The following is a 27,853-nucleotide window of genomic DNA, read 5'->3' as shown; positions in this document are numbered from 1 at the left end:
ACATTTGCATGTAATCAATGTTTCAGTCCAACTACCTTGACATAATGAGAAAATCTTGGTAATGGGACAGAAATGGTGAATGTATGCGGTTGCACAGCTGTAAAAAATGAAGTTATCTTTGAAGTCCTATGGGTGCGCTCTTCACTTTGAATATGTTATTGTGCTGGAGAATGCAATTAGCAACAAAACTGGATCAATACGTGCTCATTACATTTATGTTATATATTAATGACATTTCTGTGTGTACTATGCATATATAAATATTATTATAATTAAATATATTACTAAAACACAGGGGCGGACTGACCGGTCGGGCACTTCGGACATGGTCCGAGGGCCCGGCCGGGAGGGGGGCCCGCCATCAGGGGGCCCGGCGGCACACTTTGATTGGGCCGACCGCCCCTTTAAATGCTGCAGCCGCCTGAGCGCTCTCTTAAGAGCCTCAGGCGGCTGCAGCTTCTCACCTCACCTCCCCTCCCCTGTAGCGTGGCCGAGCTGCACTCTGGTCCGCGGTGCCGGCCGGAGTGATAGGAAGGTGCACACTGAGTGTGCACCTTCCTGTCAGTCCGGCCGGGTACAGGAAACAGAAACTCCTGTTCCGCGCGGAACAGGAGTTTCTGTTTCCTGTACCCGGCCGGACTGACAGGAAGTTGCACAAGTGTCACTCCGGCTGGGCACCGCGGACCGGAGTTCCGGAGTTCCTATTACTCCGGCTGGGCACCGCAGACCGGAGAGCAGCTCGGCCACGCTACAGGGGAGGGGGTAAGAACAAAGAGAGAGAGAGGGGGGGGGGGTAAGAACAAAGAGGGAGGGAAGGGAGGGGAGGGGGGGTAAGAACAAAGAGGGAGGGGGGTAAGAACAAAGAGGGAGGGAGGGGGGCGGGTAAGAACAAAGAGGGAGGGAGTAGGGGGTGGTAAGAACAAAGAGGTGGGTAAGAACAAAGAGGGAGGGGGAGTGTGGGGGGTAAGAACAAAGAGGGAGGGAGGGGGGGTAAGAACAAAGAGGGAGGGGGGGTAAGAACAAAGAGGGAAGTGGGGGTAAGAACAGAGAGGGAGAGGGGGGTAAGTAGAAAGAGGGAGGGGGTAAGAAGAAAGAGGGAGGAGGGGTAAGAAGTAAGAGGGGGGTAAGAAGAGAAAGGGAGGGGGGTAAGAAGAGAAAGGGAGGGGGGTAAGAAGAGAAAGGGAGGGGGTGTAAGAAGAGAGAGGGAGGGGGGTAAGAAGAGAAAGGGAGGGGGTAAGAAGAGAAAGGGAGGGGGGTAAGAAGAGAAAGGGAGGGGGGTAAGAAGAGAGAGGGAGGGGGTAAGAAGAGAGAGGGGGGTAAGAAGAGAGAGGGAGGGGGGTAAGAAGAGAAAGGGAGGGGGTAAGAAGAGAAAGGGAGGGGGTAAGAAGAGAAAGGGAGGGGGGGTAAGAAGAGAAGGGGAGGGGGTAAGAAGAGAAAGGGAGGGGGGTAAGAAGAGAGAGGGAGGGGGGTAAGAAGAGAGAGGGAGGGGGGGTAAGAAGAGAAAGGGAGGGGGGGTAAGAAGAGAAAGGGAGGGGGGTAAGAAGAGAGAGGGAGGGGGGGTAAGAAGAGAGGGAGGGGGAGTAAGAAGAGAGAGGGGGGTAAGAAGAGAGGAGGGGGGAGTAAGAAGAGAGGGGGGAGTAAGAAGGGGGTAAGAAGAGGGGGAGAGGGTGTAAGAAGGGAGGGAGGGGGGTAAGAAGAGGGGGAGGGGGGAGTAAAAAGAGGAAGGGGGGAGTAAGACGAGGGGGGAGTAAGAAGAGGGGGGAGGGGGTAAGAAGAGGGGGGGAGTAAGAAGAGGGGGGGAGTAAGAAGAGGGGGTAAGGGGGAGTAAGAAGAGGGGGGAGGGGGTAAGAAGAGGGGGGAGGGGAGTAAGAAGTGGGGGGAGTAAGAAGAGGGAGGAGTAAGAAGAGGTGGGAGTAATAAGAGGGGGAGGGGGGATTAAGAAGAGGGGGAGAGTAAGAAGGGGGAGTAAGAAGAGGGGGAGGGGGGAGTAAGAAGAGGGGGAGAGTAAGAAGGGGGTAAGAAGAGAGTGAGGGGGGAGTAAGAAGAGGGGGGGAGTAAGAAGGGGGGTAAGAAGAGGGGGAGGGGGGAGTAAGAGGAGGGCAATTGCCCCCTCCCCTGTCCGCAGGCACCGTGCGGGCAGCCGGCAGGGGAGGGAGGAAGAGAGGACCCGGGAGCTCAGCCTTCAGCTCCTCTGGGTCCTTCTTGCGCGAGCACAGATCGTTGCCGCGGTTATCACGGCAACATTACGGCTCTTGCGATAGTAAACTCTAGCCCTGGAGCTACGGGCTAGAGTTTACTCTCAACACTGTGACCACCAGGGATTCCTGGTGGTCGCAGTGGTGAGAGTGAACTCTAGCCCCATAAACACACTGCCCCCACACACCATACACATTCACACACTGCCCCCCATACACCCACACACACCATACACATTTACACACATTGCCTCACACACACACACACACATACACTGCCCACCCATACACACACAGACCCCCATACTAACATTGCCACACACATACACAGCCCCCTCATACACACATTGCCCCACACACCCTACACATTCACACACTACACCCCCTCACACACACTGAACCTTTCACACACACACTGCACCCCTTACACATTGCACCACTGCTCCTATACCCTACTACAGCCTCATATCCCAGCAGACCCCAGGTAAGTTGTCAAACTGTTCTTAAACGGTTTGACTACTTACTCTGAAAGGGGGGCCCGGCCCTCCTGGCACCATAATGACTACACAGAGCAGTAGTGGTTATTGTGCATGGATTATTTCTTTAAATAATCTACAAGTGCCCCAGTAGCCAGCAAGCCAGCCCACAGGCCGGCCAGCTGGCCGGCCAGCCAGCCAGCCAGCCCACAGGCCGGCCAGCCAGCCCACAGGCTGGCCAGTAGCCAGCCAGCCAGCCCACAGGCCACCAGTTAGGCTTACAGCCAGCAAGCCCACAGCCTGCCAACCGCAGCCAGCAAGCCAACAGCCTGCCAGCCGCAGCCAGCAAGCCCACAGCCTGCCGGCAGTAACCAGCAAGCCCACAGCCTGCCAGCAAGCCCACAGCCTGCCAGCCGCAGCCAGTAAGCCCACAGCCTTCCAGCAAGCCCACAGACTGCCAGCAACAGTAATTAAGGTAAGAGGAGCCAACTTGGCCTAGGTATCAGCGAGCTATGTTGTGTTGCTATATTGTGAATAGGAACCAGAGTGTTGGAGAGACCCCCCTCCAGGCCCCATTAGACTCCATTGTAGTCTCTAATGGGACCTGGAGGAAATTCTTTCTAACACACTCTCTAAAGGACACTGAGATAGCATCTGCTAGAATGCTCCCCCCCCCCCCCTCCATGGCCTATTAGCCCTCAATTGTAGTCTCTACTGGGGCCTGGAGGCGACTGTTTCCAGCAGGGACACTGAGATGGCCTCTGTTAGAAAGACCCCCTTCCAAGCCTGTTAGACTCCATTGTAGTCTCTAATGGGACCTGGAGGAAATTCTTTCTAACACACTCTCTAAAGGACACTGAGATAGCCTCTGCTAGAATGCTCCCCCCCCTCCATGGCCCATTACCCCTCAATTGTAGTCTCTACTGGGGCCTCGAAGGGATTATTGCACTTTTGTTCCTTGTGTCTAAAGATTGTGTAGGGTGTGGCTGGAGGCGGTGCATGGAGGCAGGACATGGGTGGCGCTTGCTGCGGAGTATGGGTGGGGCCTGTAAGGGGGCCCTTGATTTATTTTGCCCGGGGGCCCTGAGGGTTCTCAGTCCGCCCCTGCTAATACACACAATATACATGCATATATATATATATATATTACTGTCAGGATCACATCAATTACGTCTGTCTGTACATTGTATTAGCAAGATTGCTAGCAAAATGTATATATTGTAAGGAAAATCTATTTAATAAGAGGTCTTTCTCTCACCTGTCAGTTAGCTCATCGGCATAAACTCCCGTGCTGAAGAACTGAGTTACATGGAGGGCAGGAGACACAGGCAAAAATGTATCCCTCTTCCTCCTCTGTCCCTTTCTCCCCCTGTGTCTCTCTATTATCCCTCTGTCTCTCTGTCCCACTTCCCTCTGTGTCTCTCTCTTCCCCCTCTGTCTTTTTCTCCCCCTCTCCCTCACTGGCGTATTTAGGCCAAGGCAACTAGGCATTTGCCTTGGGCAGCATTAACCAGAGGGCAGCATTAACCAGAGGGCGGCAAAAAATGCCGCCCCCTGGTTAGTGCCACCCAAGGCAAATGCCTAGTTGGGCTTCCCTGGTGTCCCCCCTGTCCCTTGGGTCCAGTGGGGCTATGATCATTATAGCTGGGAGGCATGTGGCTGTGTTAAAATCAGAGGCGGCGGGGGGCGGAGCCTGACCAGCATCCTGATCACACGCATTACTGCAGAGCTCCTGCAGTTACATTCGGAAAACGGCATAAAAATAAGCAAAATCAGCTCTCACCCACACAAGACCACCCTGCCTGAGCTCAGTGTGCCCCACTGAACACGGGGATACCCGTATTGAGGAGATCGGTGCAAGTAGTCCACGGCTGCATGAACGCGGCCTACAAGCGCGGGAACAGGGGAGAGGCGGCCGCTCTCCCCACCCTCTCGATAGCAGCACCGGTGGTATGATGCTCCCCCCCCCCCCCCGGATCGGTGGGGGTTATCCCGACCCAAGCCTGGTTGCCCAGGACACAAGCGACGAACCCGCACAGTAAGCCTGCAACACCAGCACCCAAGGTAACATGGGACAGTATAGGCCCAAACAAAATGGCGCCACGAACACGGCGAACCACAAGCCGCACATTAATCAAACCTCCTAGGCGAACACAGGAGTTTTATGAGCGGATCTGCTCCAAACTCTGGACATTGCTTCATACCCAAAGGCGATCCTATCTGATGGCAACCAAAGCGGTGGCGTCCTGGATCCGTCCGGCACTTAGGCGCCGTTTGAGCGGATATCCCCTTCGTACCTCCAGTGAGCCTCTCTGCCGGAGACCGGCACGGGGAGAAACAGCAACAGGTATCCTGGGCACCAGCTCTTGCGCCCCAACGCTACAGGGAAGGCCCCACCAACACATCCCACCTGCCCACACCTCGGCGGCCCCAATTACCCTCCTCAAACAGGGCGCCACTACATCCTCACCGGCCCACAATACCGACCGCGACTATAACCGGGAAGCAAGGAAGCCAGAAGCCAGCGCGCGTAGCGGGTGGAAAGCCCCTCCGCGGCCCACTGTGGAGAGCACTCTGAAAGACCCACAACAGGTCGTCCGCCGCCTCCTGAAGGAAGGCATAGGTTGAAAGGACTTTGCACCAATCATGCCACACAACTGGGACAACTCAGCTTAAAAGACGGCATGCCACCTGAGACCCCAGACCACGGGGAAAACCCTACCAACCTTAACATGTTTACTCATTGTTTAGCATAGCCTATACTGGTTAACTTGCCTACCACAGAGATATCTAATCAGTCTATACTTAATGCTTATTTACGATTGCCATAATCTTGTTCTAATATGTCTCCCATACTTGCATGTTACCGAATACTATGTTTAATACGCCTCTACTGCCTACTTTGTTCGTTGATATATTTAGTTTATCACCTAGCTAATCAACCACGGTTTAACTACTAAAGCGATGACATTCACTATGACTCTTAACCCTAAGTTACTGTTACATAGCGATAAGTAACTAATAATGACAAACGTATTTAGCCTTGTACCTAGCATGTTTTATAACTATAAAAAAACTGTGCATTTCCTCTAAATGCTGCTTGAATGTTAACAAATCTGTGTGCTCAAACTGTCTGATTATGCTGTTGTGGCATTATTAGCACGCTCATGTTATTTTTTCTGCACAGCAAAAATAAAGAATTAAAAAAAAAAAAATCAGAGGCGGCGAGGGAACTGTGATCTCTCTGCTCTGCTCCCTCATGCGCCATTTGCCGGCATCAGCAGACGGCCTGCGAGGCGCAAGGGAGCAGAGCAGGGAGATCAGAGCTCCCTCGCCGGCTCTGATTCGAACAGAGCCGCACGCCTCCCACCAGCCTCACTGGACCCCAGGGACAGATTCACGCCAGCTCTCCAGGTAGGGAGGCTGGGTGGAACATGTTAATTTATAATAATTGTAATATTTTGTGAGTGTATGTGCATCTGTGAGTGTATGTGTGTGAGTATGAGTGTATATGAGTGTTTGTGTGTTTGTTTATGAGTGTATGTGTGTTAGTGTGTGTATATGTGAATGTTTGTCAAATCAGTGAGAGTCTCTTTGTCATTGAGTGTGTATGTGTGTTTGACTATTAGTGTGTCTGTCAGTGTTTGTGTGTCTGTCACTGTGTGTGTGTGTGTGTCTGTTAATATGTGAGTGTGTGTCAGTGAATGTGTGTGTGTCAAATCAGTGAGTTGTGTCTGTCAGTGACATCTGTGTGACTGTCAGTGTGTATCTGCCAGTGTGTTTCAGTCAGTGAATGTGTGTGTGTCAAATCAGTGAGTCTGTGTCTGTCTGTGACGTATGTGTGTTTGTCACTGAGTGTGTGTGTGAGACTGTTAGTGTGTATCATCCAGTGTGTGTATGTCAGTGAATGTGTGTGTGTGTCAGAGTGTGTGCTTAAGTGGACACTATAGTAACCCAGACCACTTCAGCTGATTGAAGTGGTCTAGGTGCAGTGTCCCAGTGCCCTTAACCCTGCAAGTGTAATTATTGCAGTTTCTCAGAAACTGCAATAATACCCTTGAGGAGTTAACTCCACCTACCAGAGGGACATCCCCCTCCCCCTGTGTCTCTCTCTCTTGCCCCTGTGTCTCTTTCTCCCCCTTCCCGCTGTCTCTCTCTTACCCCTCTGTCTCTTTGTTCCCCCTCCCCCTGTGTGTCTGTCTTCACCCTCTGTCTCTTTGTCACCCCTCCCCCTGTGTCTCTCTTCCCTCCCTGTCTCTTTCTCCCCTCCCCTGTGTCTCTCTCTTAACCCTCTGTCTCTTTGTCCCCCCTCCACCTGTGTGTCTCTCTTCCCCCTCTGTCTCTTTCTCCCGCCTCCCCCTGTGTCTCTCAATTACCCCTCTGTCTCTTTGTCCCCCCTCCCCCTGTGTCTTTGTCTACCCTTCACCACCCCCTGATGCTGACCTTGTCTGACAGTCTGTCAGACAGCACAGGAGGATTGAGGGAGGGGACAGAGCGGACTATCATGCTCCCTCTCGGTTCCCATAATTCCCAGCATGGACACATCATAGAGTAATCACTAGACATGTGCAATTCGAATGTCCGAATTGCCGAAGTGTCGAATTTCGGAAGTGCCGAACCGAACCAAATTTTGAAGTGCCGAATTTTGAAGTGCCGAAGTGCTTCGGATTTCTGAAAAGTGGCAAAACAGCAGAGGGAGGAAAATTTTACGGAATGATGACAGGAATCTAACCCTAACCCTACCCCTATTCCTACCCCTAACCCTTACCCCAACATTCCTCTAACCCTACCCCTGCAACTACCACTAAACCGAACCCTACACCTAACCCTAATCCTTACCCCAACCTTCCTCTAAGGGTTAGGGTTATGGGGTAGAGTTAGGGTTAGGGGTAGGGTAAGGGGGAGGCTTAGGGAATTGTCAAGTCACAAAGTCCCGAATTGAACCAAATTTTTTGCCCATGCACATCCCTAGTAATCACTACTCTATGATGTGGCTGTGCTGGGAATTGTGGGAACCGCGAGGGAGCACGACTGTCTGCTCTGCCCCGTCCCTCAGTCCTCCTGTGCTGACTGCCATAGTGCTGTCAGTATCAGTAAGTGTGCCGCCGGACCGGGTAGGCAGCCACCTGGTACGGCCGCACCACCATACACTAAATGAGATGCGGCTGGTAACTCCCTCTCTATAGGGAATTATAGTTGTGCATCCCCCAGGTGCCGCGGCCCACTGAGAAATTTCCCGGTATCCTGGTGGGCCAGTCCAGTCCCGTGTGTACCTGTCTGTGTGTGCCTATGTCTACCTGTCGGTGCCTGTGTGTGTTGGTGGATGTCTTTGTGTGCCAGCCCTTGTGTATCTGTAAATAACTGTGAGTGCCAAGAAGCAGTGTTAATTTTGTTGACTAACAATTTTAGTCATATTTTAGTCGACCAATATTTTTGAGATTTAGTCGACTAGAACTAAAACAATTCAGAGGACTAAAATACAATTAAAACTAAAATGGCTTTTTAGTTAAAATACCATGACTAAAACTAAATTGAAATTTACAGCCAAAATAAACACTGGTGGGTAAGACACATGGGTGAGGGAGGAGAGGAAATGACACATGGCGGGGGGGCTAGGAGAATGAGACACATGGAGGGACTAGGGAAGAAATGAGTGTCTAGAGAAGCTTGGGGGGAATGAGACACGTGGGGTAGATGAGATGCATGGTGGGGATGGCGGGAACACAAAGCAACCTAGAGGGGCTGTGGTAGAAAAATACATTGTGCTGGGGGGAAGAGACCCACAAATCAGGCTGTGGAGAGAAAGAGACACACAGTGGGGCTGGGAGGAAGGAGCAAAAGAGACAGACAGGGGCTGAGACACACGAAGAGACACAAAGGGACTGTGGAAGGGGCAAAAGAGACAGACTTGGGCTTGGGAGAGAGACACCTAGAGGGGCTGATGGAACACAAAGACACAGAGTGGCTGGGGAAGGGGCAAAAGAGGCAGATAGAGGCTTTTACTAAACCCATTAGATTTTAGACGTGCAATTCGTTTCGTTCCGAATGTTAATTCTGACAAATTTCGGGCAATTTGGACATTCGGATACATCCGAATGTCCGAATAGCTGAATAGCCGAATTGCCAAAGTCCCTAAGTTCCGAAATTGCCGAATTTTACGAAGTGTCGAAGTTCAGAAGTGTCGAAGTGCTGAAGTTCCAAAGCACAGTATTGCCGAAGTACTAATATACCTACCCAGTGGAAGAATGAAGAATGTTACACTGTATACAAATTTTAATAAAAAGTATACAATCATAGCCAGGATTCAGCTGTAAGCATTTGCAACACTTACAACAATCAAATAACACACATTCATATAAAATGTAAGTTACTTAGCCAGTCAATAGCATGACAGGAAGGAATAAGTAGATAACTCCCTAATTCCCACAGTATTAGGGAGCTATCTACTAAAAGGCCGAAAGACCTAAATTGGTTGTTCAGCCAAATTTACTAATACTAAGTAAAAACTACGTAGTATTAGTAAATTATGCCCCTACGCGCTATACCGCGAGTAGGGGCATGTATATTAAACACTGTAAAAAAACAAAAACAAAAAAAGGAAAACACCATTCCCCCCCCCCCCGGCTTACACCCCTGAACGGAGGGGTAAAATAAGGGGGGGACCTATTGTCCTCCCCCCCGGCCCCCACCCCTGAGTGGTGGGTGGGGGCCCTAAAGAAGAATAAGGGGGGGACACCTATTGTCCTCCCCCCACAGCCCCTACCCCTGAGTGGTGGGTGGGGGCCCTAAATTAGAATAAAGGAGGATCTATTGTCCTCCCCCACGGCCCCCACCCCTGAGTGGTGGGTGGGGGCCCTAAATATCAATAAGGGGGGGCTATTGTCCTCCCCCCTGGCCCCCACCCCTGAGCGGCGGGTGGGGGCCCTAAATAAAAATGTATACCCCCCAGGTGACTATGGGTCCCCAAACCCCTAGTCTCCCCCCTCCCCAAAAAATTTAACCCCTACCTATCCCCCGCACCCTAAAAATAATGAGGGGGGACCATTAACTAGATACCGGTAAAAAAAAAAAAAAAAAACTTACCATTTGATGTCTTCTTTCTTCTAAAATCTTATTTTTTCAGCCCCCAAAAAGGCCAAAAGGCCAAATAAAAATCCATAATAACCGACGAACTTCGAAAAACAAACAAACCCTGAGCGCAAAAAAAATAATCCATGTTCATGGATGGCACCGCGCAGACATTTACCTGTCACAGCACTCTGATTGGTTAGCTTGAAATCCAGCCAATCAGATTGCTCTGTGTCATTTTACACAGCGTGGGAAAGTTCTTTGGAATTTTCCCACGCTGTCTAATTTGACTCATAACTCTCTGATTGGATACTTTCAATCCACCAATCAGAGTGTTGTTATGAGTCAAATTACACAGCGTGGGAAAAGAAGAACTTTCCCATGCTGTGTAAAATGACACAAAGCACTCTGATTGGCTGGATTTCAAGCTAACCTGTCAGTCTCTTCATTTACCTGTCAGAGCACTCTGATTGGATGGCTTAAACCAACCAACCAGAGTGCTCTGAGCCTAATTGCAGGGCGGGACAAGGCTTTATCCATGAACATGGATTTTTTTTTTTTAAAGTGCGACGGTTATTATGGATTTTTATTTGGCCTTTTTGAGGGCTGAAAAAAGATTTTAGAAGAAAGAAGACATCAAATGGTAAGTTTTTTTTGGTTTTTTTTTACAGGTATCTAGTTAATGGTCCCCCCTCATTATTTTTAGGGTGGGGGGGTAGGTTGGGGTTATTGTTTTTGGGAGGGGGTTGACTAGGTGTTTGGGGACCCCTAGTCACCTGGGGGGGTTACATTTTTATTTAGGGCCCCCACCCGCCGCTCAGGGGTGGGGGCCAGGGGGAGGACAATAGGTCCCCCCCTTATTCTAATTTAGGGCCGGGGGGAGGACAATAGGTCCTCCCCTTATTGGTATTTAGGGCCCCCACCCGCCGCTCAGGGGTGGGGGCCAGGGGGAGGACAATAGGTCCCCCCCTTATTCTAATTTAGGGCCGGGGGGAGGACAATAGGTCCTCCCCTTATTGGTATTTAGGGCCCCCACCCGCCGCTCAGGGGTGGGGGCCAGGGGGAGGACAATAGGTCCCCCCCTTATTCTAATTTAGGGCCACCGCTCAGGGGTGGGGGCCGTGGGGGAGGACAATAGATCCCCCTTTATTCTAATTTAGGACCCCCACCCACCGCTCAGGGGTGGGGGCTGGGGGGGAGGACAATAGGTCCTCCCCTTATTGGTATTTAGGGCCCCCACCCGCCGCTCAGGGGTGGGGTCCTGGGGGAGGGACAATAGGTCCCCCCCGTTAGTTTACTATAGGGCCGCCACCCAACGCTCAGGGGTGGGGGCCAGAGGGAGGACAATAGGTCCCCCCCTTATTCTTCTTTAGGGCCCCCACCCGCTGCTCAGGGGTGGGGGCCGGTGGGGGAGGGCGATAGAAATGTTTTTGTTTTCTTTACAGTGAGCTCACTGTTTAATAGACATGCCCATACTCGCGGTATAGCGTGTAGGGGCAGTAATTTTTACTTAGTATTAGTAAATTTGTCTGGAAGACCAATTTAGGTCTTTCAGCCTTTTTGTAGATAACTCCCTAATACTGTGGGAATTAGGGAGTTATGTACTAAGCGGCTGCAAGAGAAGTCCCGAAGTTCCGAAGTGCCGAAATTCCGAAGTGACAAACCGAACTGAAGTTCCGAAGTTCCGAAATTGCCGAAGTCCCGAATTTCGGTATGCCGAACCGAACCAAAACTTTTCCCCATGCACATCCATATTAGATTTCAGTTGTGTCAACTAAAATCTACTGGAAATTTAGTCGACTAAAATCTACTGGAGATTAATTGACTGAAACTAGAATAAAACTTAAACAATTCAGATACGACTAAAAACTAAAATGGCTTTTTTCTCAAAAGAAATTTGCTGCCAAAATTAACATTGCCAAGAAGCATGTTAAGCAGTGGAATTGGGGAGGGCAGTGGCGGAACTACCGCGGCCGCAGGGGTTGGGGGGCTAATGAGACTTCGTATTAAAGGGACACTATAGTTACCAGAACTACTACAGTTTAATGTAGTGGTTCTGGTGTCTATAGCCTTTCCCTGTAGGCTGAGCCCTGTAAATGCTACCTTTTCAGAGAAAAGGCAGTGTTTACATATTGCTGCCTAGGAACATCTCTAGTGACAGTCACTCAGACGCCCACTAGAGCTGTCTCCTAGTGAGCATCTCCACTACCTGCATGGAGGCCCTGAATGCTCCCCATAGAGACGCGTCGATGCAATGAAGTGAGTGCTTTTTCTATTTAATTATAGTGTTTAAAAATCAGTTTTATTTACAATTCACACTGTTATGGTAACTGGGGCGCAATCTCCACCAGCACATTAAATACATCTATGTGCAGCATTTTATACTGAAACGCTACACACCCAGGGCTTCTTGTACCACTTCAAAATATTTATGTGGTTATGGTCCTTGAAGTAACGCTTTAAATAAAGGGTTACTTGCCTCTAATCCAGTTGTGAGAATGACTCATTTTGGCAGCTCCACTCTGCCCACCCAGAGATCATCACTACAATTCAACACTTGTCCTAAAGAAGAATTGGGAGCCAGGGCACATGTCCAGAAATTGCTATGCTTACATAGCATTGAATCCATTGCTTCACTGAGAAGCATTGTCTTCTACTTTTTTGCTGGGGGGGAAGAGAGACAAAACAATTTGGAGGAGCACCCTCTTGGCCTTCTTATTTACAGCCAGGAGGGTGCACTTAACACTTTCATATAAGTGCCAATTTGTCTTGAAATCTGCACTGGTATAGTGTGAAAGAGGGGACTCTGTTAACACCTAAAGCAGTTAAAGCAAGCTGATGATGCGATTTAGGAGATTGGAGTCTTCCTATAAAGTCTGACATGGTAAATATTCACTAAACTCGCAATTTAAGTGAATTAAATCCGAATTACAAACATTTAGGTTAAAAAAAAAAAAAAGTTATATATAAAAATGAGCTGATCTGGAAATATTTTCCAACTCAGCTTAGCTATTTTAATCTTAGTTTTACATGTTCAGATTTAATTTGCTTAAATTATGCCATAATGAATACTGAATTATAGCACATTTAAATCCCAATGGAAAGCATAGGCTGATGTGGAAACTCTCTCCTAGCTGACTATAGTAACAGCATGGCTATTTTGGGCTCAGTTTTTCCATGTGGTTTTTGGTTTTCAGAACTTTAATTTTATTCAGAACTCTTCTATGTCATTCCCAAAGAGAGAACTTTTTCCTCTACACACATTCTCCTTGCTAGAAGGTTTCCATGTGCAGACACTCTGATCAGGCACCTGTGAAGCCTACTAAGTGCTGCTCAGGCCCCCTTGTTGCTGGGATACCGGCCTGGGCGAGGCCTGTGAGTGGGCGTGGCCTCGGGTGGAGGCTGTGCAGTGAAGGCAGGGGATGGGGGAGGCTGGTGTCAGAGGAAGGGGGTAGCTGGAGGAGGGCAGGTCTCTGTCACAGGGGGCGGAATAGGACAGGAAGCCTGCAGGCATTACACTGGTTTATAATAAGAGCGTGTGCGAGGCAGCGTGCTACATACACAGTGCCAGGAGAGCATACTGCCGGCTGCAGCTTCCTCCAGTCTACTCTGTAACCACTCACCCCATAGCACTCCGCTTCCAGCATGAAGGTGGCAGCAGACGAACCCCAGGCTAAGAAGCAGAAACTGGAAGAGAAAGAGCCCAGGTAACCTCATCTGGGCAGCATGGGGCACAGCCTCATCCCTCTGGGCAGCATGGGGCACAGCCACCCCCTCCATCTCTCTGGGCAGCATGGGGGCACAGCCTCATCCCTATGGGCAACATGGGGGCACAGCTACCCCTCCACCATGGGGCACAGCCTCATACCTCTGGGCAGCATGGGGGCACAGCCTCATACCTCTGGGCAGCATGGGGGCACAGCCTCATACCTCTGGGCAGCATGGGGGCACAACCTCATACCTCTGGGCAGCATGGGGGCACAGCCACCCCCTCCACCTCTCTGGGCAACATGGGGGCACAGCCTCATCCCTATGGGCAGCATGGGGGCACAGCTACCCCTGCACCATGGGGCACAGCCTCATACCTCTGGGCAGCATGGGGGCACAGCCACCCCCTCCATCTCTCTGGGCAGCATGGGGCACAGTTTTGATACCTCTGGGCACCATGGGGCACAGTCATCCCATTGGGCACAGCCTCATCCCTCTGGGCAGCATGGGGCACAGCCTCATCCCTTTTACATCCTGTTAAAAGGGATTAAAAAAATATTCTGCATTTGAGGCCCTTTACGGCAAATAATATACACTTTTACCCCATTTTTATGAAATGTATTTCTCAGGGATAGTGACTTAGGCCAGATTGGGGAAGATACATGAAGTTACCAATGGATCGTGCATAGACTCTTATTTCTAGCTGGCAGAGCATTGTGAGCGTAGTAGTCCAACTGGTGAGGTGCCTAAGGTTGCTTACCCATAGCTTCTGAGTAGCTTCTTTCTATCTGGGTGAGCATCATGAAACGTGGAGTCTGTGTTCCCAGAGGTTAGCTGCTGCACTTGTTGAATGGATTTTAAAACATAGTTACTTGTCACTGTCTGTTACTTGATTTTTAAACTGATCCTGTAGCTCAGTGAACAGTTGAATATTTTCCATTTTCCTCTCCCAAACACATTTTGCAGGAGTTTGCTTGGCTGAATGCTTCTTGCATTGGATTATGGGATTCTAGTGAAGAATAGTCATTTAAAAATGTCCTTTGTTAAATTGAGCTACAAATTAAGGCTTCACAGACCAATAGCAACCTAGTTATCTTCACAGAAATGCATGTCCCTATATATTGATGGCCTCTCTCCCTCCAAATTCCTCTGTCCATTCACTGTGTGCGGGGGTTACTTTGCATTGAGTGATGTACTCGAATTTTTCTGTGTTGTAGCTGGGAACTTTTTTTTTCTCTCTTTTTTTCTTCATTGTTTGTCTAATAGTTGACCGCTCTGAGTGAGCAGTAGATCTTGGCCTTTCAGTCTCCATTTGCTATTTGCACATTTCACAGAAAAGTGACTATTCACAAAAGTCATAAAATGAAATTGTGGATAGAATCCTGTTTAATTTTTATTAACCTTTTGAGTGTTTGTCATACCAATATGTAATGCATTTCACAGCGCTGTGGAATGTGTTGGCGCACTATGAATAAAGTATAATCATTTAATTGGCTTCTATTCCTGCTACCAGTCTGCTGAACAGTGAATCCAAAAAGTGAATTGCAACATTTAGACCAATGTAGCTAATTTGGGGATATTTTGACGTTTTCCTCCAGACTTTTACTTTAGCCCAGTGGTTCCCAAACCTTTTAGGTTCAAGGTGCCCTTAATATGTAAATATTTTTCCAAGGCACCCCAAGTCAAAAATGTTCTAGGTTGTATATATGTACAGCGGTGCGGCATATACTGGGCCCCTAATTTTGGGAGGGGCACTGGTATATTATTTAAAGAAACCATCTAGGCACAATAACCACTACATTAGGATGTAGTGGTTATGGTGCCAGTACTGCCATAGTGCCCTCCCAAGGTAAGTTGTCAAACGGTTTAAGAACAGTTTGTGTGTGTGTGTGTGTGTGTGTGTCGCAGTCTGTGCATGTGGGGGTGCAGTGTGTGTGTGGAGATATGGGTGAGCTATTGTGTGGTGAGGGGGTAGGAGGGCAAATTAATAAATATATACTTCTATTTTTATTAAAAAAAAATATCCCCCCTGCTTACCTTTGCCTAGGAGGGGGACATTTCCTGTAATCCCTGGTGGTCCCAGTGTCTCAGCTTCAGGAGCTGCTAGAGTTTATCTTCGCAAGGTTCAGCGCATTGGCGTGGTAACTGTGGCAACGCTCCAAGCTTGCGAGAGGAGAACCTGGCCAAGCTGCAGGTTAGAGCTCCCCCAGGTCCTCTCTCCCTCCCCTGCCGGCTGTCAGCAAAGTGCTAGTTGGCCAGAGGGGGAGATTTCTGATCTCCCCTCCGATCCTGCAGAGCCGGCAGGGGAGAGCACAGATCCCAGTTTGGGAACCACTGGTTTAGCCAATGGTTAACGTATGGCCTTGTTTAGAGCTCTATTGCCCTGAATGCAGCTTCCCCATTAAAGTTCAGAACTGGGGGGGGATTAAGAGGGTCACTGCGGACGGACACTCAACAACTTTGAGGTTAAACTGTTTAACTACGTAAGGTAAGATGGCGTGCAGGACTCCAGATACAAAAAATTTCATTGAAATGTTGTCATGGTTCTCAGTGTTTAATGTGTTTGACCTTCTGTTGGTGATAATTTCTTGGACAATAGAATTATGTCCCATAAACCTTTTTTATATACATTAACAAAAATAAGTTTTTTTTTTTTGTTTTTTTTTAATTTATTTATATATTTTTTTTTTCTAAACTAGACCTGTAATCAGCAAGGAGAAATGAAGGAAGGTTGCGCCTAAGTCTAATACAATATTTCAAAAGTTATAAAATGACATGTCTATCTATCACACACACACACATTTCTACAGTGAGCACTATATTTGCCATTGTATCTTTCCGGTCTGCATCTTTTACCATTGTGAAATATCCGGAAGAATCAACCTACCACATATATCCTAGAAGTGGGGATCACTCCACGTCACGTTATACATACCAGAGCTGGATATAGCTCTGGAAAATGTGAGTACAACTGACCCTATATAGATTTTATAATATCCCAGATTATACTGTACCATTGGAGTTTTCTTTGTTTTACAAGTACTTCTGTAACAACAAGCGCTCCACCTCTAAGAATTTCAGATATTGTCCTGTTTGGCTGTTCCTCTCAAGACCTTTTCCGTAGTGCTTTACAATATTATAAGAGGGGGGGGGGGGAGAACATGCAGATCGGACCCTAATTGTTGGCCGCACGCATGCTCGTCTGTCAAGTCCTATATTCCAGATAATCTACATGCATACTGTTCTGTCAGAGGTGAAGTTGTGGGACCAGTTGATCTTGCACGGATCATGATTAGCTTGCTCGGTTTCTGCTACATTTAAAGCCTGAGGCCACAGGCAGTGTTATGTCTTACACCTATGCCATCAAACTAATGCAACATGCTGGCAAGGAAGTAAAATGTATCTAGCACGCTAGGTGCAGAGGTTGCCAAGTGTCCTCTTGGCACTGAAGGCATGGTGACTGTTGCAATCCTTATATTTAAAGCGTTGTGTCCCCTTTTCTTATGAAGTGTTAAATTAAAAAAAAAAAAAAAAAAGGCTTATTTTGTGTTTATAAATATTTAGTCAATTCCACTTTTTTAATGTGCTTAACTTGAGGTGGTGGTGGTGGGGGGGTGGGGCTGAAGAATACTGGGAGCCAGCTGACCCATTGCAGCCTCTCCTGGAGCTCATTGACTGACTGAGGGAGGGCGATAGCTGTGCACTTTCTGCCAATAAGTGCCTCCCTGCATGGTCAGACTTTGTTCAGTGGCAGAGGTTCTGTCTGTAGAGGAGGTAGCAGCGGAACCCAGGTAATTGTCAAACCATTCTTAAAGCAGCACTGTCAGAATTTGAGGGCAGTCTAGTGGGGGCAGAAAAGGTAAGTTCTATTTACCTGAACCTGTCTGTCACAGGTGCTGCCATCTTCTTCTGGCGTGTCCTTCTCTGAAGCGTCAGGAGCCAATGTCACGTCTAGAATGTGCGCGAGAGTACAGCATTAAGGTCTATGGAAGATCCTGTGAGTTTACGGATCCAGCATGGAGCAAATTCCCTGCAGCTGTCACTGGTGATGGCACTAGATGGGGATAACGCTCTCTAAAAGTGTCAGGTGTAGAAAAATACTTAAGACAACGTAGTCCCTGGATGTGGGGGTGAGGGGGAGAGGGGAGATAACAGAGTAGGAAAGAGAGATTGGAAGAAGGTAAGTACTGTGTGCTGCTTTAAATGGCTTGACTACTTACTGTGGGAGGGCAGGCTGTCCAATGATTTCCAAGACTGCTCATGCTGGCTAAAGGTTAATGTTATGCAGATTCTCATCTTGATACTTTATTTTAGATCATGGCTCGTAAGTGGAGTTGCTATCGTATCTGGTAACTCGTGAGGCTGGAAATTATGAAGGAGAAATATTTTGTGTGACATTACACACTTATCTAATGCATACTTCAGTTTACTCTCCCCTGTCAGAACAGTTGCACGGGATCAGAATAAAACTTTGACATTGTAAAAACATTTTGTTTCCAGAAGTGTAACAATTTGCCAACACATACTGTATATTTTTATGTTCAAGGATTCTGCATAAATAAGCATTCCCATTTACGAATCTACTAAATTGGGTGAATAATTTAGGGAGGCCGGATTAGAATTATGAATTTTAAGCAACTGTGATTTAGGAGAGGTATATTATTGAGTGATTGAATCGCAGGCTCATGAGAGGCCTACAGTATCCTTCTGGAGTGACTGCTGGGATTTCGGGATCCAAAAACAAACCTGTGTTGGAGAGCTTGAAGTTGTGTAGAGAAACTTGTCAACAAGAAGGGTATTACTCACTATCCTTAAAGAAACACTAGTGTCAGGATCGAAACCTGTATTCCTGACACTATAGTGCTGGAATAACTCATTAGGTCCGTGGCCTCCCTCTGTGGAGTTTTTCTTTTTACTTTTTTCCACAGTCTTGTCGCAGCTGGCCTTGCCTGTATGGCTGAGATCATCAGTCCAATCCTGTCTCCAAAAAAACATAGGGAGGCTATTGCACATGTGCAGCATACCGCCACACTGCCCCAATCCTCTTCTCCTTGTAGAGATGCTAATGGATCAGTGTATCTCCACGGGAATGTAATGTGTCTCCATGCAGAGTGTGGAGATGCTAAACGCTAGTGCTGCACACTGTGGGGCAATGACCCAGGAAGCATCTTCAATGTCTGTGAGTGACTGCCACTAAAGGCCTTTACAGTGGTCAGCCTGTAGGGCCATCGTGGTAGACTCGACCGCATAGAAGATGGATTCCAGTACATTGTAGTGATAACATTGTTCAATCATCTGAGCTCACAAAATCACTATGTGGGAGTCTGCTTGTCTGAACCCTTTAAAAAGACAGAACCCGTGGTATGTGCGTAGTCAGTCGTAATATCTCCTATACAAGGGGTAACAATGCGGTATAGAGACTAGTACTATGTAACATCAGGTGTGGAACAGTAAATTGATGTAGCAACTATTATACAATCATAGCAGTGACCTCAAGTATCCAGTATAGTAGAGTACGTCTGATGGACATAGTAGGTGTCATAGGGAGAACATGGGAGATGTAGGAATTAAGACCATAAAATAAATTAAGCAAGTGAGTATGTACTGTTGCTAAGAAGCGTTTCTTTTAATGGTGGTCAACGATGTGTGTATGATGACAAGAGTCTGGGGAGCCGTATGAGCTCTGGAGAAATGCAGTGGACCTTGTGGCGTTTGCCAGATTCCAGCATTCGATGGTAGTGTGTCGACTGTCACCCCCTTGGTCATATTCCCTCTCCCACATCCTCCAATTATCGTTAAACATTTGTTTTCTTGCTGGAGGTTAGCGCCAAACGTTCATATGTGTACAATAGTTGTATCTTATTTTTTAATGGAGATTGGGAAAGATATTTTGGGAATTCCATTTGGTTGCCATAAGGTTACGTGCTGCCAATTGCCTTCGACCATATTTTAGTGTTGGGGCCGTCATAGGGAAGTTGGGTGTTTCCAGGATAGAGCGGACATCGTTCCAAAGTGGCCGGATGCCACTGCAGGACCACCATATATCTGAGGCACATAGTGGAGGAGTTGGGGAACACCTGTTGTAGTCGGGGAGGGGTCATACACCATCGATATAAAAGTTTCCTATATGCCTCTATATGAGAGAAGCATTTCGGCCACCAAGAAAGATCGTTAAGGGCACAAAGCTAGTCTGCGTCCATCAGTCGTACCACAGTCCAACTCCCATTGCCTTGGACTTCAGGGTCTTGGTCGGAAAAAGTTATTGCCTGGTTGTATAACATAAGGAGAGAGCCTTTGACCTGGTAGAAGACAAAGACCTCTCTATTAGTAACTGGGGGTAACACAACTGGGATATGGAATAGGGACTGATAGCGTGGCATGCGAAGTTGGAATGCTCCAGGCACCCAGACCACTTCTGCCCATTGGAGTGGTCTGGGTGCCCACTCCCACTACCCTTAACCCTGCAACTGTAAATATTGCAGTTTTCATAAACTGCAATATTTACATTTCAAGGATAACTCCTCCTCTAGTGGCTGTCTACTAGACAGCCACTACAGGGCTCTTCCGTGTCTATAGCACAGGTTCTCTGTGCTAGAGCGTCGCTGAACGTCCTCGCGCTGTGTGAGGACCTCCAGCGTCACTCAATTCCCCATAGGAAAGCTTTGAAAAGCATTTTCAATGCTTTCCTATGGAGAGCTGTAATGCGCATGCGCGGCATTAGCATTAGGTCTCCTTAGCCGGCTGGCAGGATCAGTCTCGCCCACCGGCTAACGTACGGAAGGGAACATTGACGGGGGTCTCGGGTAAGTGACTGAAGGGGTTGGGGGGTGGGAGGGAGAGGGGGACCTGCAGTGCCAGGAGAACTGATTGTTTTCCATGCACTGGAGTATCCCTTTAATTATACTAGTGTCATTATTATGCCGTCCTTGGGGACCTGGCTCTAAATGCCGGCGGGCGGCATATCACCTTGCAGCCGTCCTATGTACTTACCCGCTGAGTCCCCTTGCTGCCGTTTCGGCCCTCCTGGGCCATGTGATAGCGAGGTCCTTGCGAGGACCTCACAATCACATGGACAGCATAGCCGTCCACAGCAGTGCCAGCAGGGGGAGTGCCTGTAATTACAGGTAGTCCCCCTGCTGCCTGAAAAAAGTTAAAATAAAATTGTATATACTTGGATTATTTATATATAATATTCTACACATACATGTACATACACGAAGTGTATTTTAATATATATATCATAATACACATAGAATATTGATTAAATATATATATAATATAAAATATGTAAATAAAAATAATAAATGTGTAATTTCGTTCTAACTGTATTTTGATATTAATACATTATCAAAATACACAGAACGAAATATATATATATGTGTGTGTGTGTGTGTGTGTGTGTATATGTATGTATGTGTAATAGATAGTGTCTGAGATAAAAGTTGGTTGTGGTGTGCCGAAACCAACGTCCGAGTGGGCCTGTAAATAAAAGAGGGCAAAGTTAAAAAAAAAAAACACACACTTTATTGCATTTGTTACATGACTAAATTCCTGAAGGCTTGGCGAAGTTCTTTCTGGTCGTGGAATGTACGTATTGTATATAGAGGACTTCCAGCGACCCAGTCTCTTTATGATGTGGACCGGGGTGTTAGTACTAGAAGCTGATGAAACTGCTCCTATGCGAAAGGAATGCCCGGAGAATGAAGCTGGGTTGTAACCCAATTTTTCCAATAAGATTGTAACATGCGTGGTGAATTTTGCTGTAGTGAGTGGGTGCCCTTATAGTTGTAAGAGTGGTGAGTCTAGTAAGTGCGTGTTATGGGTTGACAGTAAGTGGTCTAGTGCCTTAACTGGACACCAAGCATTGTCTGTTGGAAAGAGAGGAATGATAGTGGGGTGTAGGGAATGATTAGTTTTGGTAGATGGAATTGTGAGAATGTAATAATCGTCTACTAGTGAGTTGTGAGGTTTTAAGGCTGTGTGTGGTATCTCCTTGACAAACAACGGTAAATTCCCTAGGTCTTAGGAACCCATAAAAAGCTAAATAGATAGTAGATTTGATCACCAGGTTAGTGTTGGGATCAAAAGGGGATTGGTCAAGGAGATTGCTAAGTAATCTAAAGATAGGCCCATCTATAGGAAGTCTGGTGGTAAGTGGAACTGAAACTTTAGAGATCCCCTTTAAGATTTTCTTGATGGGGTATGATGACAAAAAGGGGGTGTTGTTAGGGAAATTTGTGAGGCTGTGATGCTGCACCCCCGTGAGGTATGTTTTAAGTGTCAGTGTCAAAAGCCACCATAAATTGGGTTGAAAAATCACCTTGTAATCCGAATTCAGCTGTAAATTTATTGAAAATGGTAAGTGCCCTACTGTAGGTGATAGTTGTGTTTGGTGATAGTGCTTGGTGCGTAAGAGTCCTAGCATGGTGCATAAGTGTGTTCAATACAAGATTAACTCGTGAAAACTCTGTGTTCTGGATGGTTGATGGTTGATGGTGGGCTGACGGGAGTGCCTGGAAAAACACCTGAAATTGAGATCGAGACAGAGCATCAGTGGCCGTGTTGTGAATACCCGGGATGTGAAGGCAAATTAAGTAGAACTGGACGGTTGCTGCCAACCAGGTCAGCTTGCGAATCAGCCGCATGATGGTAAGAGAGGAAGAGTGCCCCTTGTTAATGATATCGCAAGCTGACGAGTTGTCGGAATAGCATTTGACTGCCTTGCTGAACCAGAGGTGACCCCCAGTGTGTGCGGCCGCCACGATGGGGTAAATTTCAAAAAGAGCTGAACTTTCTCTAAAACCCGGCAAGGCATCCGTCTCAGCTGGCCAGTGACCCCTAAACCAGTGATTACCAAATATAGCTGCGAAACCCGTGTTGGCTGCAGCGTCAGTGTAAATGCAGGGTGAGGAGTCGGAGAGAGGGGGAATAAACATGGAGATACCGTTCCATTCAGTCAAAAACTTCCCCCACATGAGTAGGTCAGCTTTGGCGTGCTGGTCCAATGCAATTGGGCAGGCGTCCGGTACCCCGTGAAGCAGACAAAGGAGCCTTGACACAAAAGATCTACCCTGCGGAACGATGCGCATCGCGAAATTCAGGGACCCCAATAAGGACTGAAGTTCTTTTCTGGTGCATACATCATTCCGCAGGAACATCTATCTCCCCTCTCAGGCGGACCAGTTTTTCAGGGAGGGGAAGGCTGGCGCGGAAGGTACCAGAGTCTAGCTCTATCCCCAAGAAAGTAAGTTTAGTAGTGGGGCCAATCGTTAGAGGGAGACAAAGGTACCCCGAGGGTGGAGAAAAGTGCCAAGGATATCGGTGGGTGTGCGTGCGCTTGGTTCTATTATGAGGAAGTCATCCAAGTAATGAATGACGGCGTGACACCTAATAATGTTCAGAAGCAGCCAGCACAGAGTTTCTGCGAAAATATCAAACAGTTTAGGGCTTTTTCTGTACCCAAAAGTGAGTCACGTGGAAAAATAGTACCTGTTTCGCCATTTAACACCGTGCAAGTGCCAAAGTGATGGGTGCATGGGCAGTAATTTGAATGCGTTGGTAATGTCTGTTTTACTAAGCCAAGCGTTGCTACCAGTTGAAATGATGGTTTGTATAGTGTATTTTTACGTATTGTGGTGAGAATTCGTCAGTGAGAATGAGTGCGTTAATGCTAGGAACAAAAGAAGAGTGTGGTGCCGATTAAATCAATAATCATGCGCCTTTTATTTTGAATATTTGTGTACAGCTATGCCAATGGGGTTAGTGCGCCAGGAGGAAAACGGTGAGAAGGTGAAGGGGCCGATCATGAAACCTTGTGCTATTTCTGTGGAGAGGAGAATGTCTGTGGCCTCTGGGTCTAGGCAGGCTGATAGGAGATTTGGGCATTCCAGCGTGCCTGAGGGAATGGCTACTAGACCCGTGAGAAAGCCCTGGGTGAACCCGGTTAATAAATATTCCACAAGATGTCTACTTGGATGAGTTTCCAAGTAAAAAGCCAGGTTGTCTATATTAACGTTGGTTAGTCACTTGCTAGGGAACAACCTGGCCGGGCACATGGTCTTAGTGTGTGCCCTGAAGCAGATAGAGCAGATGTGCAACAATCTATATGCGCTGAAGCTGCAAGAACCAGCATTGTAATAGTTGCACACCCGAGCCTTCCCTAGAAAGGAGATGGGCCTACCCAATTTATCCCGCTGACCACCTTCATGTTTATTGTGAGGGGTGGAAGTGGATTGAGGGGTGGGGGTGGATGGATCAGCCACAGAAGGGCACAAATCAGCCAAGTGAGTAGAAGAATTACATATGGCACAAGACTGGGGCCTCAGACCAGCGAAGTGGCGACAGAATAATTCTATATCCATCTGACACCAGTTAATTCTAATGTTGAACTGTTTCAGATGTGTCGCCGCTTTCGCTGATATCGATTTTATGATAATCATAAAAAGATGAGCCCCCGTACTTGACGCCCAAATCCACCACTTTATGGAGATAGAGGTCCAGTTCCTCTCTCCTATGGGGATATACCGAGCAGATGACATCACGGTATATCCCGAAAGCCAAAACAAAATTGGGGATAGATAATTTTTTATTGAGCATAGGGTCTCTGGTTTTAAGAACCACCGAGATATCCCCAAAGTTATAAGCCCTGTTCTCCAGTATGTCTTGGGAGGCTATAAGCAATGACACCAGACACACGTCCTTCCTGTCTAGGATGTCTTTCCTAATGGAGTCTGGGACGGAGTGAGCTGGTGACACAAAAGGAGACGTATCTGAGGCAGGAGCTGAAGAAGTATAGGGGCGGGAGTTGGTGCCATAGGTACTGCCGGGGTGAGGGCTGGGAGGTTACCTGGGGAGGCTATGGCACTCTCGACCTGGCTTAACCTGCTGTTCAAGGTCTGCAGGTTGGCCAGGATTGCCGCAAGGGTGTCCTGGGTGGCTATGCCAGCGCCAGATGGTTGATCTTGACAGCTGGTTCCTGGCCTAGGCTCAGGGGCATGGTATGTCAAAAGTCTGTAGAGTTCCGCCTTGCGAGCCGTAGCAGGAAAGGGGATGCCCCTGAGCCTAAGTTCGGCCGTAATTTTTGGAATGGTCCACGCTCTCTCAAAGAAGTAGGAGTAGAGGGGGTGAGAGATTCGCCTGGTGACTCAGGTCTGATTGGAGTAAACGGAATCTCATTATTAGGCAACTCATCGATGGGAGCCGGATCTTGAGACATTCTAGAAATTAATTGATGAATTGGATTTAGTGGGGTGTATGGGGAAAAATGAAATGGGTGGGAGGGGGTGGTTCCTAAGGTGAACTGGACTGTAAGGCTATTGCCGAAGCGAAAAACGTAACTGCGACTAGTGACGGATGAGGCCCTGCTAGTGCCAAGTGGGGTGAGAGGCTCTATCTATGATTTGGCCGAGGTAAGTATGTTGCCACAGATGTTGTGGTGGGATGTTGGCCTCTCGGTGACATTTAAGAGGTTCAAAACGTGTGGCCATGAAAAGTGAGGCCCTGACTATTGCCCTGTAGAAAGGCGAATGAGGCGTTTTACCTATGATTTGGACGTGGGAAATGGCTTTGTGGGACATGAAAACCTTGTTAGGCTAGGTCCGGAGCCCAGACCCTGTAAGCCAGTTCACGCACCTTCTATGGGATATTTAGATACTTAGAAATTTTAAAATAATTGGTGGATACTAACCTTGTTACTGATTATACCCTGGCGCTTGCAACTTTGAGTATTTAAGTAGAGAGGCGCGGTAGTTGGCGATATCGTAGAAGAACCTAGGGGTTTGAGACAGATGTTGATCTGTATGAGCGTGACGTATGAGCGCAGTGTGAGCTCCTGAGAGAGTGACACGTTTAGAGTGAAGGCTGTCTGAGGCCTTGAAAGATTACATGAACTGAAGTAAATTAAAACAGTACCTGGTTTGTAAGACAAGAACCAGGACTTTCAATTTAGCTGTAATAAACGACAAATGTGCCATCTGTGGAGACCAAAAGAATTTAACAGAGCTAAGATTAAAATCTGTACGTAAAGAATTTATATAATATTGTGAAATCTCTTGGCTTATAGCTGAGGCAGATGATGTGTGTGAACGTGACAAGACAAGAACCAGGGTTTGGTAATTAAGCTGTAATATACAAATATATATATATTTTTAACATGTGCACAAAAAGCCATGGTATAATAAGTGACAAAATAACTCTTGTTTACCAGCGAATTTTTTATAGATTGGGCAAGATACCTAAACCTTCTTAAACATAAAGAAAGGAATTAATCAATAATTTGAACACAAGGTGGTGATAACGGCCCACTGACTGGCATATGAAACCTGACACAAGCCGCAACGGAAAGCATGTGTAAAAGTTTTCATAGATAGAAGCATTATGCCGTAATATATTAGAAATGTGTAGAACTGAAAATACATCCTTTACACATACTGTTTAAAGTATCGCATGGACTCTGAGAGCCAACAGACACTGTCCTAATGAAGTTTATACTTGACAAGTGTAATGTTTAACAGAGTCCGTATGTAGCCTAAGAGAGGGGGGGCTGGGGTGGTACCGACTAATTATTTATTGTACCAACCGATCCCCGAGGGGTCTGAGTGTGGTAACCGTGGGTGGTCTCGCGTTACCGTGACTCCATGTGCGTTCCGGTCCCCTGTTAAGACCCCCGAGCGGTGAGGAGGAGACCGGACTGAGGGGTAAGTGTGACTCACGGTTGGCTGTTTCGGAAGCCAGTTGGCCGCACCGGATGGAGGATTCTACCGGAGACTGCAGCAGAATAGGACGCCCGGACCGGAAGTCGGCAAACCGGAAGTCAGTGAACCGGAAGTTGAGCGGAACACTTGAACTCGAACGTCAGAGGTGAGTAGGGGCTGGGAGTTTAAGTAGAGGACTTACTCCTCCCACAAATTCAGGCCTAATGGTGTGTGTGTATATATGTGTGTGTGTGTATATATATATATATATATATATATATATATATATATATATATATATATATATATATATATATATATATAATGTGTAGATGTAGAGATATACAAAAAATGAAGGCTTGCACTCACGGTCTGTTGTTTGAATTAAAACAATTCTTCTTTATTCAAATTCGCTTAAAACATGGTTGCTGTCATCTCATCAATGTTTCAGCCACATCAGTGGCTTTCCTCAGGATCAACTCGGCATACAAAACATTACATTTACAAATAGCTGCTTATATATAGCTAAACAGACTCATAAGTAAATTAAAAACACTTACCACCTGTGTGTTCAGGCGCCCGGCATCTCTCACTTCCATGTGCGAACACGCCGAAACCGGAAGTGGCGTGTTCGCATCATTTGCCGTTGGCAGGGTAACCCGCAATGTAAACAAGCTCCCCGGCAACGGAATGCTACTGCACACCACCCGGGCGCCTACTCGGTGGATACATCAGACAATTAAAAACAATCAATTATTATAACCTAATCCCCTAATGTAGCAGCACAATCTACACCTAACTCACTGGCTCTATCAAACCTACGATATGCAAGGAAGTGCCAGCTACTAGTCCTTGCTCCAAGTCCTCAAACATCCAATAAATAATACATCACAGTGGTAAAACTGCTAGGGTTAATACTATTTGAAAAAAATCCCAAATTAATATAAATCAGATATTAAACACTCAGAGAAACAAGATCTACTTAAAAGTGCTTCCAGTGCCTATTAAAGTGAAAATTCATATTATTATGTATAATAAGGTTCTATCCACAGTATTACATACACAACCATTCTGGAAAGTGCAAAATATTTTCTTTAAAGTGATACTGAGTGCTCTTATGTACATTAAAGTGCTTACAGTGATCTATTATGTACATCAAAGTGCATACCTGTGACTTTAAGTGAATAGACATACTTTAAAGTGCATCTTCTGTTCTTTAAAGTGATACTACTTGCCTTTATATACATTAAAGTGCTAACGTTAATTAATAAAGTGATACTGTGTGCTCTTTATGTACACTATGGTGCCTATATCCATTGGAAAGTTGAATAATATATTAGAATGATATTCTATGTTGCTGTGTATCTTACCGTACCATATGTCTTTTATATCGAATGTGACTCATATTTCTAAAAAAAAAAACACAATGCCTTATAAATTTATACTGAAACAGGAGAGGACTAATAACTAAGTATAAGACAATAACATGCCTATTATGATCTTAAAGTGCTACTTCTTGCTTAAAGTGATACTTAGTTTTTTTGCATTTTTCACACACAAATATTAACCCTAACTTTGGCCAGTGTTTGTGACTAAGTGGCTACTAAGAAAGACTGGACATACCCCATTTGCAATACCTTGGGTTGTCTACTATTGCAAATGGTATGCCATCATGGGGGTAATTCTCATTCCTGGGCTACCATACGGTCTTAAA

General features: G+C 47.0%; 2 protein-coding genes across 3 annotated transcripts in view; one reads left to right on the top strand and one right to left on the bottom strand.

The window, feature by feature from the left end:
* AP3M1 (adaptor related protein complex 3 subunit mu 1) overlaps positions 1 to 17,341 on the bottom strand; it is a 47,927-nt gene extending 30,586 nt beyond the window's left edge. Inside the window, exon 1 of the mRNA XM_063434340.1 lies at positions 17,322 to 17,341. The gene's annotated coding sequence lies outside the window, so the exon portion shown is untranslated. The remainder of the gene's footprint in view (positions 1 to 17,321) is intronic.
* The window catches only part of ADK (adenosine kinase), a 188,162-nt gene continuing 173,477 nt past the window's right edge, over positions 13,169 to 27,853 (top strand). Inside the window, exon 1 of one of the 2 annotated variants that reach the window (XM_063434341.1) lies at positions 13,169 to 13,446. In XM_063434341.1, coding sequence (XP_063290411.1) covers positions 13,385 to 13,446 — 62 coding nt within the window. In that variant the 5' untranslated portion in view covers positions 13,169 to 13,384. The remainder of the gene's footprint in view (positions 13,447 to 27,853) is intronic. The other variant, XM_063434342.1, reaches the window with a different exon arrangement.

The sequence above is a fragment of the Pelobates fuscus genome, chromosome 10, assembly GCF_036172605.1.
Source record: "Pelobates fuscus isolate aPelFus1 chromosome 10, aPelFus1.pri, whole genome shotgun sequence".
Lineage (NCBI taxonomy): Eukaryota > Metazoa > Chordata > Amphibia > Anura > Pelobatidae > Pelobates > Pelobates fuscus.
This window is presented reverse-complemented; position numbering and strand designations above follow the sequence as displayed.